This window comes from Poeciliopsis prolifica, unplaced genomic scaffold, assembly GCF_027474105.1.
Source record: "Poeciliopsis prolifica strain line A6 unplaced genomic scaffold, Auburn_PproV2 SCAFFOLD083, whole genome shotgun sequence".
NCBI classification, from domain to species: domain Eukaryota; kingdom Metazoa; phylum Chordata; class Actinopteri; order Cyprinodontiformes; family Poeciliidae; genus Poeciliopsis; species Poeciliopsis prolifica.
The window spans coordinates 482,436-499,163 of NW_026562458.1; the positions used below are offsets into that span (position 1 = coordinate 482,436).

At 38.4% G+C, this 16,728-nt stretch overlaps 3 protein-coding genes across 3 annotated transcripts; 2 read left to right on the top strand and 1 right to left on the bottom strand.

The window, feature by feature from the left end:
* The first annotated feature begins 2,525 nt into the window (after positions 1–2,525).
* LOC129353063 (cryptic protein-like) lies at positions 2,526–5,546 on the top strand. The gene is made up of 5 exons (XM_055022267.1): positions 2,526–2,543; positions 2,804–2,921; positions 3,652–3,766; positions 3,895–4,004; positions 5,178–5,546. Exons 1-5 carry the CDS (start codon positions 2,526–2,528, stop codon positions 5,285–5,287), a joined length of 471 nt encoding a protein of 156 aa, XP_054878242.1. The 3' UTR covers positions 5,288–5,546.
* A 3,121-nt stretch (positions 5,547–8,667) lies between these two features.
* Positions 8,668–12,903, bottom strand: LOC129353015 (protein FAM240C-like). The gene is made up of 3 exons (XM_055022229.1): positions 12,806–12,903; positions 10,377–10,516; positions 8,668–8,875 (listed from the first exon to the last, which is right to left on the bottom strand). Exons 2-3 carry the CDS (start codon positions 10,496–10,498, stop codon positions 8,758–8,760), a joined length of 240 nt encoding a protein of 79 aa, XP_054878204.1. The 5' UTR covers positions 10,499–10,516; positions 12,806–12,903; the 3' UTR covers positions 8,668–8,757.
* On the top strand, positions 12,708–13,700 carry LOC129353014 (lys-63-specific deubiquitinase BRCC36-like). Its single transcript, XM_055022228.1, is given in 2 exon segments — positions 12,708–13,043; positions 13,046–13,700. Coding segments are annotated over 2 exon segments (780 nt in total). The 5' UTR covers positions 12,708–12,784; the 3' UTR covers positions 13,567–13,700.
* Positions 13,701–16,728: the final 3,028 nt, after the last annotated feature.

The following is a 16,728-nucleotide window of genomic DNA, read 5'->3' on the forward strand; positions in this document are numbered from 1 at the left end:
ATTAAGTTATTATCTTTGTATCTACAGAACAATGATCTAGAGACAGTTAGTACAGCTGGAAACCAGCAATCAGGCCTGGAATCTGAATGAACTCAGAGCTGAACCTTCAGAGCAACATAGAGACAGTTACAAAGTCAGACTTCTATCACCAGAGGAGCCATAAGAAAATAGTTGGAATACCCAAAAAAATCTTTAGTTTTATCCAATTTTACATCACAAACATAGAAAGACATGCGTCGTAATTCTGCACCAGAAGACGACAGACAGTAAAACTGGATGAATCTATTAGTCATGTTTTCTTTTTCTACTGTCTTATTATGATTTTGAAACAACATTTTTGTCTCCTGTTGCTCAAGAACATTAAAATTGATCCATTATTACGTCCAGAGCGCTGCTGTTCCACATCAACGTTCTTCTTCTGCATATTAGTTCACACAGAAATCTGATTGATTAATGATCAGCATGAACGACAAAACAAAATTAGATTTCAGCAAATCTAATTGTTGATTGTCACAAGCAATTAGAAAATTAATGAACTACAAGATGAACGTGTCATCATCCATTTTGGTTGTTATTTAATATGCATTTGGGGTTAAAGGTCAGATTAGAGGTTGGGCTGTGTTTCCATGTGGATGAGGCCAAAAACACAACCCTGAGGGACACCAGCTTCACTGCTTCGAATAGTAAATCTTACATTGGTGAATTTAACAAGTTATTTCTATTTTTAAGAATGTTATTTCTAAACATTTTGACCTTTTTATAACAGAATGATTCATCAGAAGTTACTCTTTCCTCTGAAATTGTAGAAATGTTGGACTGAAAATTAGTTGAAAAGGCGTTTTAGAATGGAAACATATAAAACAAATTTTCCAAATCAAATGTATTTATATCACACATCGACAACAAACTCAGTGCTTCACAACGATCATAATAAGTAAAGTTATGTTTGATAAACTGATAATAAAATGGCAATAAAATACAAAAAAATAATATAAAGATAAAGACATATGCTATTTCTGTGGCAGCAAAACATAAAAATTTCTCCTTTTTTCCAGTTTTAATCTAATTTAAATTTAATTCTGAGCTACAGTTTTATTTTTAAGCTTTAATTAACAAGATGTTGAACATTTTCCCTTCATAGAGAAATTAAAGTCAAAATTAAATTAACTCCTTGTTGAATTAACTGTAGTTAATTTTTACATAAACAAACAGTTTTAAAGTTACTTTAAATATTCAGGAATAAACAAATAAATCCTATATTTGTTTTCAGGATTAAAACCTTTTCAGTCTGAAGCTGCAGAATTTGGACTTTTGGTTCTGGTTGGTTCTGATTGGTTCCGACCTGCAGCGGTCAGAAAGGAGGCGTGGCTTCCGGAGCCCCGCCCACTTCCTGAATGGGAATCACCTGGAGAGCAGAAAGCAGGATGAGGTTTGAACCAGGATCTGATCAATGTTCACAAGTGAGGCAGAGAAAACCTGGAGCTCAGATTTAATCCTGGATTTACTGATTTGATCATTTTTATTTTCAGGGAACTTTGAGAATATTTACGGATAAATTATTATATTTATATATATTAAAACTGTTGGAGTTGGAACTCGGATATTTTAAATTAAAAATGCAGAATTTGAGGTGAGTCGTGAAAAACTAAAAGTTAAATTTTCTTGTTTTTGTCCATTTTAATGATTTTAATCCTGTTTCTGTTTCTTCAGGCTCCTGCTCGCTGTTTTCTGGAGCCTCCAGTTTGTTTCTCCCTCAGGTTGGTTTAATCCACGATGTTTATTAGAGGCGATCATTTCATGATGCGTTCAAATGCACCTCGGAAAACTGTAAATTAATCTTAAATTTTCCTCAACGTTCAGAATAGTCCGAGCAAAAGGGGATGAGGGACAGTAAAACATGAAGGAATGATTTTAGTCTCTAAATTTTGACCTTTTTCCTCAGAATTAGATTTTTTTTCACATCAGACAAATCTGATCTTAAAACTCAAACTTAACAAATAAATTTCAGTTTGGATGAAGTTAGAAATAAAATCCCACTTTACAAATCCAGTAACAGAAAGAAAAAGTTTCATGATTATTTTCATGTTTTATCAACACAGATAAGAATATTCGGTTATTTATTTGGATTTTCACAAATGTTCACATAGAATAAACAAATCTGAGATTAAAGTTAGATTTGTTTTTTCCAGTGACCCTAATCTTCTTCTGTAATAATCAGTTAAAGTTTATCTTTAAAACATAAGTTTTATCCTAAAGCTGTGCATGTAGTCGTACATTTTCTAGATGTACTTGAACGCATCATGAAGTTTTTCCTCCATGTAATTTGCTGATCAGAGAAAAACCTTTAAATTGTTTCTTACTGTTAAACAATGTAAATTCAGCTGTTTCTCCTCTTTGGTCAGGCTGTGGTTTAACTGGTTTGGAGCCAGTTTGGCTCCAGTAGCTGCTGGTTTCTCCTCATTTGCACATCAGTCAGATGTAAAAGTGGGACTTTGTTCTGAAACAGTCATCAGGAAAGTGAGAAAATGTGGGAAAATGTGGCTGTCAGTTCACATTTCAGAGTGAAGTCACTGATTTGTCCCTGAATCAGAAACATTTTGACCATTAAATCAGATTTTCCTGCTGATTATTAAATGTTTTCATTTATTTATTCTGAATTTCAAATTGGACGCACAATTATTTACTCAAACCTGACTTTTTATTTCTTTCAGGCTCTGAGGGAATCCTCCACTCCTCCTCCTCTACTACTGCTGCACCATCTTCCTCATCTCCTCCTCCTCCTCTGGTGGCCCAGTCCTCCCAGTCCTCCCAGTCCTCCCAGGAGTTTCTGTCCCAGTTTACCCAGGTGAATTCTCCAAACAGCGGAGACCGTAAACACCGAGACGCCAGCGCCGTGATGCCCTTCATCGGCCTCACCAGCAGTACGCTTACACACACACACAGACACACACACACACACACACACACACACACACACACACACACACACACACAGGAGTGAATAAATCGAACTCAAACGGTGAACACGTGTAACTGAATCAACGTTTCTGCAGCAGGAATTCGAGTCAAAGGTTTCTTGAGGGTCTGGATTGAGTTTTAGTGTTTTCCTGTTATTTTCAGATGTTTGCTGAGACTCTGGTGTTTACTGGTGTGGAGCGGAGGAGTGCTGCTGGAATGCAGCTGCAGACTCTGGTTTATTTCACAGAGAGGAGCTGCAGCAGCTGGACAGCAGATCCAAACTGAAAACCTGCAGAATCGATCTGAGGAGGATTCCTCTTCATGTTCAAACCCAAAAAAACTCAAATCTGTTAACAAAACGAGGAAAATGAGACGATAACAGTTTGTTAAACACAAAAGATCAGATGTGGAATCTGTAAAAATTCAGATTCAGATCATTGTTTTCTGTTTTCCAAAATATAAGCTAGAGGTGGAGTAAAACCTTTTTCTAGCTTTTGCTCATTTTTAATTAACATTTTTTATCTATCACTAATATTTACCTGTCCAATATGTGAAACTCTGGTTCTGAACGGAAAAAACAAAATTATATAGACCAAAGAAGAAAGTCTGACATCTTGAAGGAAAATGTTGTTTCTGAGGCCGATGGAAACGGAGGATCAGGTTGATGTTTGAAATGATTGAAATGTTTTTAAGGCGCTGATCAGAGCCGCAGCTGCTGCAAAAACGGAGGAACCTGCATCCTGGGCAGCTTCTGCGCCTGCCCTCCATTCTTCACCGGGAGGAGTTGCGAGTACGACACCCGACTCAGGTAAACCGCCCGGTGGTTTCCTGTGTTTTCAGCAACATTAACATTTCCATTCACTTAGTTCTGATCCACAGTTTCTCGCTGTGGCTCTTTTGCCAGTTTTTCCAGTTTTTGGGTTTGTCTGTTTGCAGACGATGTGGCGTTGTTCCTCATGGTGAGTGGGTCCAGAAAGGCTGTTCCTACTGCCGCTGTTTCTACGGCGTCTTGCATTGCTTCCCTCACGTTTTCCACCAGGACTGCGGTGAGAACGTTTAGCAGCTAGAATCTGTCCTTATTCAATATAAAATGTTAAATCTGGGAGTCTTTTTGAGACAAGAGTTTTATTCTAGTTTTAATTCTTCATGTGGTTCAGTTAATCCCTGAAAGGTTTTGTGATCTCAAAGGTGTGGAAGAGCAATCAACACCCACAGGTCACACGTTTCTCCCAAAACAAAAAAAATCCTTCTGAGTGTAAATGCGGCTGAATGAATTTGCTCCACCTTCTCATTTACAGTTCAAGCCTTTTCCCCCCAAACAGTTTCCTGCTAAACTCCTGAACAACCAAACCTTAGAGCAGAAACTCTGACGTTGAGTTTGGGATGTTTGTTGAAACCAGAAAAGAAAAGAAACACAAGTTTGATCTTTGTTTGACGTCCCAAAACTTTGTTCTTTAAAGCAAAATGTCAAAAGTTTAAATGTTGAATTTCCTCTTAAATTGTTTTATTTGTCAGCAGAACTGAACCAGAACCGACCCAAACTGCTCTGGCCCCACCAAACATGCTACTGCTAACATTAGCATTGTATGAGAATCAAATGATGCCAAAAGTTATTATGATTTTAAAGCTTGTTAGAAATACTGTCTAAAGATGCAACTTCTTACACATGCTGAAATAATCTACTTTTGTATTTTTCTCCTAAAAATTCATTCATTTATTCATTCATGTTCAAAATAAGGAAAAGTCACGAATATTTGTTATGATTAAATAAAGGTTTAGAACATTTTTGGAAAGAAATATCTTAACTAAAGTTTGTATCAAACATCCAGCAGATAATGTAAAACTTTCTCCATCCTAATTCATGTGATAATTCATGTGATAATTCATGTGATAATTCATGTGTTGCTCTGAGTTTCATCCTGAGGGTTAAATCTTCATCTTGGAGCTAAAGAAGAGACAAGGCAAACGGTCGTACTTTATCTGAAGTCAACACAGAGTCATTCACTTGTGTCGTTTTTCCAAAAATAAACGAGCTGCAGAGTGCAGAGAGTGACAGTTTTCCTTGTCCTGCCTGGAGATAATCGTGTCTCTTTAAGAGCAGCTGAAAGATGAGATAAGGGAAGCTAAGTTTAGAGAAAGTGAAAGAACAAGATAACAGCCTAAAATACATTAAATGGCTCTGAAGACGTGAATTTAATGATGGTTTCATTTTCTCCTAGATGACTCGGATGAAGAGGTTCGTTGGTATCACTCGGCGGCGGTCAGGTTGACTCCTCCCAGCTGTTTCCTGTCTCTGCTGCTGCTACTTCCTGTGCTCCTGGTCTTCTGACGCCACCGGACTTTATTCTCTAATCGGCTCCAAACCGACGTGGATAATAAAACTGATGATGCTGCAGTATTTATTTAAGAGTTCTTCCAAAGTAAAGCCTGTTTGTCTGAAAGATCTAAATGTATGGAAGAAGATTAGTGCCACTATAAAAAAAATCTCAGAAATTAGATGTTTTTACCTCATAATTGTAACTTTTTTTTCAGATTTTACTTTTTTCTTAAAATCACTTTTTGGATTTTTTTTTCTCAAAATTTTAACATTTTCCTCAAATTCTGGCTTTTTCCCCCACTCAGAATTATGAATTCTGAGAATTTTTAACAAATCTTTAAAATTTCTGGAACTTTTAAGTTAATTTTGCAAAATTGTGACTTTTGTTCTCAGAATTCTGAGAATTAAAATCCAAAAATGTTTTTTTTTTTCTTAATTTTTTTTCCCCAAAATTGTGGCTCAGAATTTTCATGTTGACTTCTGGCTTCTTTTCTTGACATTCATGTGACATTAAAGTCAAAGTTCTCAAAACGGATCAAAGTTTTGTTCGGTGGGTCTAATACTCTTCAGTATAAATGAAATGAAGGAAGCTGTATATATGATTTTTATAAAAAATGTTTCAAAGTCATTTTATTTTTTCTTTGTGAAAGAAAATCTTCCTGATTCTCGTTCCAAACTGATCCGATGTGAGGTTTTGTCTTTCACCTGGTTTGTTTAATTAAAGCTTTATTGATGCTGCTGATGCTCAGGGTTTTGTTTTCGGCGGTTCTGCAGTTTCCAGCCTCTCTGTTATCTGCAGGTATTTCCAGAGGGGAGCCGTTCTCTCCTGCCTCTTATCTGCAGTTTATTGATGAGCTTGGATTTGATTATCTGCTGCTTTCTTATCTAAAACAAACAGGAGCTGCTCTGCAGTCCGTTGCCTGGTTTTCTGAAACTCCCAATGGTTAAAAAGAATAAAAATAAAAACAACCTTTGCAGGTTTATTTCAATTAATTAGCCATAAAATTCAATGTGTTTTGGTTCATGGTGGAGAATAATAAAAAATTGCAGTAAAGTGTGGCATGTATGTGATTTTAATCTGTTAACTTGAGGCTGTAAATAAAATCCGGAGCATCCAGTCATTAGTCAGTGAAGGTCTCATCTGTTGTTTCGTTTTAGTCACTTTTACTTTCATCTGCAGCTTCATTTCACTAAAATAAGAAAACGATGTGATTCAGAGCGTCTATTTAATTTAAATAAAATATGTCTTGTGAAAACCTAAATGTTCCCATTTAATTTTTTGTTTATTTTGTATCAATATTTTGGTATTCAAGCACATAAAGCTGCAGCATTTGGCTAAAAGCTAAGCTAACGTTTTTGTTTAGTGAACTTTGCTTCCCTAAATAAATTCTGCGGCGATTTATTCACTCTCAGCTGAATTAAGTTCAACATCTGTGTTAAAGGTTTGACTTACTGCTAAGAATCGCTTAATGTTTATATTTATGCTCTTATTTTGAAGTGGGCGAAAACAGTTTTTTTTCCTGAATCAAAATTTGAAACATAAAGTAAAGCAAACAATAGAGAAGATATGAACCCGAACCCTGAACATCAAAATTAAACTGGTGCTCCAGCTTTGCAGAGTTTCAAGGGCAGATAAAATTTTAATTGAAGTTAGCACTTTAGCATTAGCACCTGCTAAGTACCTTGTTGGTGCAGCAGCAGGTTAGCCTGAATGTAATTTATAATTAGTTCTTTGGGGTTAATGAAACTAACTTTAATCTCTTATTTCCACCAAAATAAAATCCAAAAATTCAACTTTATTCTTGATTGACTTTAACCTCAACAAAAATCACCCATACCAGGAACTAATGTCGGGATGAGGAGATGATCAGGAAGGTTTTCTACTCTTAATCCCAGAGTAATCAGAGTGTAATCTCCCCATTGTCACCCAGCCGACTCCAAATAACAAGTTAATTAAAAACGCTTCACCGTCTGAGTGGAAGAAGTCGATGAAAAGCTGTTAACGTGATTTTAGCTTCAGTTTGTCAGCAGGTCAGACGTCCAGCCGTGTTTTTGCACCAGAGACTCAAACTGCAGCAGAGGAGAGAAGAAGCTGCAGCGGATTGAAGAAAGTGGATTTAAAACAGATGAATGGAGACGTGAATGAGGAGGAATTTAAAACGACTTCCTGCGTCTCCTCCTGCAGGAAGACAGAAAAACTGCTCAGAAAACATCTGACTGTTTCTGCCAAAGAAAAGGGATGCATGTGAAAACACAGAAAATATAAAACAAACAGTTTCTCAACAAATTGCTGTAAATTAAACTGAATTCATCATGAATCATTTTAACCCTTTAATTACTTAGTTTTTTTTCATCTATTGTGTTTGAAAAGCTTTGCAGTTTTAAAAATTGTCAGAAATAAGGAAACATATGCAAAAGTAAAGTTATTAAGCATTTACAAAAGTACATGTAACACAGGGGTAAAGATACAAAAAGATGACATTTTAATTTAGATAAAAATAATAAAAGATTTAAAGAAAATTCTCCATAAAATAAACAACCTGGTCAAATTTCCCCAAAGCTTCTGTAAAAATATCTAAAGATGAGATTTGATCTCATCAGCTCTCTGCTGACATCTACAGGACAATCCCTGAAAAGCTCATGTTGAATACTCTTGTAATCGGCCATTTTTCTCTATGCAGTACTTTGACTAGACCGACTATACAGGACCAGAGTAAATATCTGCCAATAAACCTAGTTAAGATTTTATTCATAGTTTTCTGAAGAATGATGCGTCGCAGCGTCAGAAAACAGCAATTCTTTCCACTTCACTGGTTTCCAGTTCAACTTTATTGTAAAGAGAAGTTTGTACCACATTTACAATTATTTAAGGTTGAATTTCATTGGCTGCTTTTTGTCACAGCAAGTAAAACATTGTTTACTTGGATTCCACTGATTGGAACAAGGATTCATTTCTCTCCAGAGAAGAAGCAGGAAGATAAAAAACTCCAGGAACTAGTCCAGTCCTCTGGTCTCCATTCAGCTGCACACACCCAGTCTGACAGTTTGCTTCCCATCATGCATTTCTTCCTGAGCAAAACCTCCTCATGATGTCAGTCACTGCTCATAACATCAGGACTTTGTTTAGGATGAATGCAGTTTTTCATCACATAAAATTAAATTCAGCTTTAATAACATTCTGACTTCATTATAAGTTTTAACATTAAGATTCATGTCACTAGATAATAATTGATCATTCTGAACGTTTCGTTTTGCTGGATAACTTTGGAAATGTGCTGCATGAATAAAGTTATTGTTCGAGAAACTTTAAAATAGCTGATTCAGTTTAAATATCTCATAAAGTGGATTTGAGTTTTACATGTAGGAGCAAATGAAAAGACTGGAAAATGACAGAAGTTTTGATGTCAGTACTTTTTATTTGATCTTTTCTCTTTCTGCTGTCAAAGATTCAGACGTTTCCATGGAATCAGTTGATCTGTTGGTTAATTGATCCTTTGGAGAAACTGAGACGCTTTCTGCAGTCTCTGTCTCCTCTCCTCGAAGAAGTGCTGCTGGTGCTGGTTCCTCAGGTTGAGGCGCAGCAGCCACTGCTCCCTGAGCCTGAAGAGGAGAGAAAGACAACCTGGAGGTCAGGAAGGTCAGGAAGGTCAGGAAGGTCAGACAGACAGTTATTGTTCTGCAAAAGCAGGAATCCGTCCATTTACTGGATCATATGGATGGAAAATAAAACATATTCAAAAGGAAGCAGGTATTTCCACTAGCTTGCTAATTGTGTTGCTTAGTGATTTGGCTAATAAATGTAATTTTTAAAGTGTTTTTATAACAATATGTAGTGGAAAATTTGCTGCTTTTGTGTTTTTCTCGCTCTGTCCTGCAGAGTTGACCCCGGGTCGTTGCAGCAGGACGTCTCTTGTTGTGGAAAGAGGAAAGCCGTGTTGACTGAGGGATTAATTAAGTGATTGTCTTGCTGATCTCCGGGATTCAAACCTGCGGCCGCGCCGCCTCTAATCAACATTCTCAGGCAACAACGCGATGACAGACAAACAAGCTGCCAACACGGCCGAGGCATTTAATGAACCCGTCCGTCTCTGGATCCCTGGCTAATAAAGGTTATTTTTAGTTCCCTTCCTGTCTGACACCAGGGCGAGCAGATCGTCCATGAAACTAAAGCAAAGTTCAGAAACAGAGAGAGAAATCTCAAATCCATCCCATAATAACTTAATGACAATAAACGAAGCTTGTTATTTTAAATGACTTTTTTATTTCAGGTTTTTATTTAAACATGTTTGTATAGAAAAGTGATGGCCGCTGCTATGAACAACCAGTTAGCTGCTAAGCTAGCAAGGTAACTAGCATGCTAGTGCCAAGATGCTAACACAGTAAATCCATTATTTCACTCCTGAAACAGTACAAAAAAAACTGCTTAGTGTAATAACGCCTAGCAACGCCATCCAACCCATCCCCGTTACCTAGCAACGCCATCCAACCCATCCCCGTTACCTAGCAACGCCATCCAACCCATCCCTGTTACCTAGCAACGCCATCCAACCCATCCCCGTTACCTAGCAACGCCATCCAACCCATCCCCGTTACCTAGCAACGCCATCCAAGCCCATCCCCGTTACCTAGCAACCCAAGCGGAGCTCCAGCATGTTTGTACAATGGCTGCTGGAAAACTCAACTGTTTTGTTGTTGATGTTCCATCCATAAGCCACTTGCTTGATTCTTGTTGGTTGTGCAGGAGGCTACACTTCTGCTTTTCAAAGACGTATAAGCTTGAATTTGGTGGGCGTGGCTGGCAGCAGCTAATTTGGATTTAAAGAGACAGATGCCCTAAACAGGAGCAGAAAATCTCATTATCTGAGAATTATTAAGCAGTGATTTTGTCTGACTTGTTCAAGGAAGAATAAAACCTTTAAATCTGATGGAAGCTGCTGTTTAAGTTTCTGATGGCTCCTTGTATTGTTGGTTTAGTTGTAAAATGTTTGATTGGCTTTGCCTTCTTTTAGCAGGACGTCATTTTTAACTAAGACCTGTTGTTGGCATCAGTCAGACTCGTCCTGGATAAAACCTTTGACTCGCAGCGTTAACGTCCTCTGACCGTGTCAGGGCGCTGCTCCGCATGCGGTTCTCCTCCTGGTCCATCTGCCGGCTGTGCTGGACGATCCTCTCCTCCCAGAACCATCGCAGCTTCTGCTTGTCATGGATCCGAGCCGCGCTCATCGCCTGGAAACAGGAAGGCTGCGGGAGAACCGACAAAGATCCACAAATCCAGTGAGGACGAGCTGACCGATTTCTGGCAGCTTTGGTTTCTTTCTGCAGAGCTCTTCATCTCCTGTAACTCCTCCTCCTCTTCCTCTCTCTTCCTTCTTATTGACTTTATCTGACTCTTTTCTTTAAAGTCGTGCTTTTGGCTGGATTTCAGTAAAACATCTGCTGGGATTTTAACTGCTGAGTTTTATTCAGTGGGTTTTATGTCTCCTTCCCACAGTTATGCCTAATCAATGCTGTGCTTCTGTTATTGATCTGATCAATTACACTAAAAGCTGTTAAATACAGAAAATATAGTCTTGAAATCACGTTTTGGGTCCCACTCTGGCCCAAAACTCCAGAAAACATTCATAGTGTTGATCACATCAGGAATATTAAAAATAAATAAATATTAGGTGATTTTTAAACTTTGAATCGACGCAGAAAGTTTGTTTATAAGCTTTTGACCAACAAAAAATAAGTTGAAATTTAAGTGACAGAATAGAAAATAAATAAAGTAAATAAAATAATTGGTCCATTTTTAAACTTCTCATTGTTGTAGCTTGTTTGTTTGTAAGTTTATAGTAAAGAAATAATGAAATTTTAGTGGCAGAACAGAAAAATAAATAATAATAATAATACATAAGGAAATATATATAATTTTTATGTCTTTATGTATTTACTGAGTTTTATATTTGTGTCTTGATTGAAGCAGGTGAGCCTTTGTATGAGCTGCTTGGGGGCCCAGGGCCCCTCATCTCCCCCTCTAGGAGGCGCCACTGCCTGAATTTTTATGCTTTTTTTCACCTTTTTAAAAATTGTGATGTATTTGTAATGTCATCCTCCTGAACTTTAACTTTTTAAACATTATGCTGAAGCTGAACCTCTGCAGACTAAAACAAATGAAGAAACAAAACTTCCAGCTGTTGGATTCACTGGTTTCTCCTCCAAACTCAAACACCACCTTCTGAAAACTTCACCTTGTTTCATTAGGTTGGAAACATGTTACATGATGATGGAACAAACATAAAAACATGCCGCCCGGCGTTAAAAGTAAAGTTTCTTCAGATTTTCTCTGTTTTGCTCATGGGTCAGAGGAAGGATTATCACCCTCGCATTGCTGAGCGGAACGGCAGCTTCAGAGGTCTTAACAGTCCCAGCATAGCCCAGCCTAGCGGTGTTTATCTGAGCCACAGTCAGACCCTCTCACCCTGATTATGTCGCCGGACGCCGACTGCTTTCATCGGTCACCTTGTCGGGACCAGAGGTCAAGAAACAAGCAGCAACACGAAAACATGAAAACTCTCATTTATTTTATTGTTTCTGAAAATTAACATTTTCAAAAACATTTAGGAGGTGGTCGCCTATAAACCACTGAATTAAGGGGCTAAATGCATGCCACACTTTTTAAATTTCATTTTAAGTTATTTAATGATCTGGTTAATTAAATCATGAAAGTTAAAAATAAATATGTTTGTAGTTGATAATATGTAGATGTGAGTCGTATCTATAGTGACAAATTACAATTAATAACTTATAAAATAAGTTAAGTTAAATGTGTTATTAATTTATTAAAACTGTAAATACATAAATAGTAGATATATGTTCAGTATATGTGACTCTAAATGCTTTGATTTCAATTTAAAACTAGTCAGAAGTATTTCAGGATTTATTAAAATATTTCATGTTCTTGTAATGAAGCACATCATGAAACAAATCAATGACTTTATTAATTTTTTTCCCCCTCGTTTGTTTTTTCTCTCACTAACTTTAGGTATGTAATTTATGAATTCAATTAATATCTGAAATATGTTAAATGTTTAATTATATAAAAAAAACTTTTATTTTGGTTTTATATGTCTCTATTTTAGGTATGTTATTAATATATGTATGGGCTTTTCCATGTTCTGTAACATAAAAACTGAACATAAAAAGTTCAATTTAGTTTCTTTTTCATTCTATGTATATTATTTATATATTTCGTGAATGAGGAATGCTCGATGATATAAAAAAATTCTGTATTTATTTTCAGTTTTATTAAAGTAATGACACATTTAAAATAGAATAATTATTATTTTTTGTAAATTGGAGACAATATTTAAACTTTGATGACGTCACTGCAGAGCCATTCTGGGCCACCGGGGGGCGCTGAAGCACAGCGAGCTGAAACGAAGTAGAGGAACCCGGAAGTGAGCGCGTCTTGGCGTTACTTTGTTTTCCTCTCTTCTTGGCGACAGAAACTCGAGTTTTGTGTCGAAAATGGCCGTCAGCGCGGTTCACCTGGAGTCCGACGCCTTCCTGGTCTGCATGAACCACGCGCTGAGCACCGAGAAGGAGGAGGTGATGGGGTTATGCATCGGGGAGGTGGAGGCGTCCCGCATCGTCCACATCCACTCGGTCATCATCCTCCGCCGCTCCGACAAGCGGAAGGACCGGGTGGAGATCTCCCCGGAGCAGCTGTCCGCCGCCTCCACGGAGGCGGAGCGGCTGGCGGACTCCACCGGCAGGCCGATGCGGGTGGTGGCTGGTACCACTCCCACCCGCACATCACCGTGTGGCCGTCCCACGTCGACGTGCGGACGCAGGCCATGTACCAGATGCTGGACCAGTGCTTCGTGGGGCTCATCTTCTCCTGCTTCATCGAGGACAAGAACACCAGAACCGGCCGCGTCCTCTACACCTGCTTCCAGTCCGCGCAGGCGCAGAAGGGCTCCGAGTACGAGCGAGTGGAAATCCCCGTACACGTGGTGCCGCGCGAGGCCATCGGGAAGGCGTGCCTGGAGTCCGCCGTGGAGCTGCCGCGGATCCTGTGCCAGGAGGAGCAGGACACGTACCGCCGGATCCACGGGCTGTCCCACCTGGACCCGGTCACCAAGATCCACAACGGCTCGGTGTTCACCAAGAACCTGTGCAGCCAGATGTCCGCCGTCAGCGGGCCGCTGCTGCAGTGGCTGGAGGACCGGCTCCAGCAGAACCGCCAGAGCATCGCGGAGCTCCAGCGGGAGAAGGAGCGGCTGCAGCGGGAGCTGGGTGCGCTGTGAGCCGGGGGACGGCTGTCCGATAATGGGCTCATCGGTGCTGGTGTCTGCCACTTTTCAGGCAGGACTCGAACCTCTTTATGTTGTTGTTCCTGAAAACATGTACTGTTCTGTAAATAAAAAGATTTAAGATTAAACTGGTTTGTGCAAAAGTCTTTGGTCAGCCTAAGATGAATATAAAGGAATAAAAAGAGTACATTTCTGCAAAAAAAAAAAAAAATAGAAAGAAATTTTGAGAATTATTCAGAATTGTCTAGAAAGAAACAGACATTTCTGGGTTTAAAAAGTCTAACAACAGCCAGAGAAAGCTCAGATAATTTCTAGAAAAAAAATCGAAAATTTCTGAGCTCGAAAATTTGCAAGACAATATTTAGCGAGAAATGTTCTAAGAAAAATGTGGAAATTTTTGAACTCCAAAATGTTGAGACAAAACATTTTGAGATTAATCTTGAAAATTTCTGGAAAAAATTATATTTCTGAGCTCTGAAAAATCTTTTTAAAATTTATAGAACTTTTCTTTTTCTGTTTGATTAATCAGATTTTTTTAGTTTAAAAAGCTGAAAATTTTATAATTTGAAATTTAGAATTCTAACTTAAATACCACAACTTTTCTGAATTTAATTTCAGAATTTTTTTCTATGACTCTTTACTAATTTCTGACCTTTTTTCTCTGAATTCTCAAGATTTAAAATAATCTCAGAAATTCTTTCTCAGACTTATAATTTTTTTCTCCACTGAATTATGACTTTAGTCTTAGAATATTTACTTTTTTCATATTGTGGTATTTGTGTGTAGAATATTGTACAATTACAATTTCAATCTGTATCGACTCACACAGAGAAAAGAAGCAGTTAGAAGATTTTAATTAACAAATTCTTTGGCGCTCGAACCCGGCAGAAGACTAGTAAGCTGAGGATCGCCGAGGGTAGATGATGAGTCTGGCGAAGTTCACTAGTCTTTGCCCCCGGTCCGAATCCTGGTGATGGAGCGGAGCCTTGGAGGAGGAACGAAGAGTGGGCCTGGAGGATGTTCGTCAGGCTGAAGGTGGAGATGGGGAGGAGGCGGGATGAAGCACGGCTGACGAGCAGGCAGACACCCGGTGACTAGGCTCCTTAAAGGGACCGGCTTAGCGAGGCGTCGATCCTGGTTGGCTGCGGCGTGTCGTGGGTGATGGGGATCAGCTGTGTTTTGTCTCCCAGCTTGAATTTACGCCTGGGCTTTATTTGACATAAGGCTGTAAAATAGCAAAATGTGGAAAAAGTAAATCAATATGAAAACTTTCCAGATGTCTTGTTTTAAAGGACTGAAAATATAACAAATGTTAGAATTTTGGTCCCAAATTGAATCAGGTCTAAAGGTGGGAAAACACAGCAAGACTAAAATAAAGTTTGGAGAAAACTTAATGATCAAATGTTTAATAGAGGTGAAAGCTTCTGCTGACGGATCTGGGCTGCAAGTTTGGCTATAAATAAAAGTTACTGCAGAACCTCAAGTGTTAAAGGAAGATTCGGCGCAGAGCATTTAGAGCATCAGAGAAAATACTGGGGCAATAATTAGAACTGCAGCATAAAGCCAAACATGCCACAATTAAATGAATCAAAAAGTCCCCAAAGCATCAGTGGACTGACATGGGGGGGATTCCAGGTAGATTCTAGAGATGAGCATCACAGCGGCTGTTCATGCAGGGCCGGTCCAAAGTAATATGGGGCCTTAGACAGAACACAAGTCGGCAAAAAACAAAGAAGCATCTGCAGGATTATGAAAAAGATGCTAAGCTTCTTCCAGAGGAGTGGAGATAATCAGTGGATTCATTGATAGAAAACATGAAATGTCTGAGAGCTGCAGCTCCATTTTCTACAGATCTGCTGGAACATCAGATAGAAATGAAGAATTTCATCATTTCACATCAAATCTGTTCATCTTCCACAGATACAACTGAATTATTGAGCTGAACTGGTTCCAAAGGTCTGGATGGTAAAAACATCCATTGTTTTTGTGTCTCATTAGTTTCCAGAAAGAGTTGAAATGTTTCAGCAGCTTTTATCCCAGCAGCTCAGTAAAGATCTCTCCTCTTTCCAACCTGATTTAGTCCAGGAAGCAGAACATCTCTGCTGCTGCAGCAACAGGAGGAAACTTCTCCAGCTCTCAACTTCTACACTCTGACTGCTTGGAAACAGATCAGGGAGGAACAGCCTTTCTCCAGGTGCTCCTCCTGACTCTAGCGCCACCTACTGGCTGTTCACCAGACATGACAGCTGAGGAGAAAGAAGAAACAAGGAAATAAAAGCAAAAGCGACTGGTTCATCCAGTCTGAATGTTATGACTCAGGGACATCTGTTCCAGCTATGGAGGAATATTTCTGCCATAATTATCAGTTAAAAGCAGGAAGTCGTGTCTTTCCTCTAAAAACATTAATGCTTGAACTTAAAACTCTGCTCTCTGTCAAATATTCACAGTTTTTTCTCAAACCTTTTTTCTTATGATCAAAACTTTTCTCTCCTTGAATCAAATCTTTGCAAACTCTCTTCCTGCCGAATCATTTTTGATCCATCTTGGAACAGAATATTTGCAATGAGTTGGTTTAGATTTCAGAGATTAATTAAACTTTAAAGAGTCCAGGATTCTATCAAAAGAATAGATGTTGATTTTATCAGTTTTATGGGTTTTCTAACATCTATCTAGATTGTTCCTATATTGTTAGAATAGACAGAATCTCTATCTAGACAGATTCATCAGACACACAATGAGTTCCTTCTAACTCGTCTATAACGTCTATAATCCAATGTTATAAAATCCAATGTAACACTTGGATTCTATTGGCTGAGAGGTTGCTAGGAGACGGTACCTTTCTGTGTGGTTCAGCAGCAGTCGTGTTGTGATATTAAGGATACAGTTGAGTTGTTCCTTTGTTTCAGTTTTCAGATTATTTGTTTATATTTTTAATAGATTCTTGTTTTTTATGTATTTTGATGCCATAATTGCATTAAAACTATAAACTAATTGTATTAGTGTTAAGGGATGAAAGTAATTAACATACAGATTTAAATCTGACCAGCAGTTTCTCTGTTGACCTTTGACCTGCTGTGGAAGCAGAAAATGTTGGACTTAGTTTTTACTCAATGCTTCATCAATCTGGGTCTAATAATAGACATCCTGCAGGTTTTA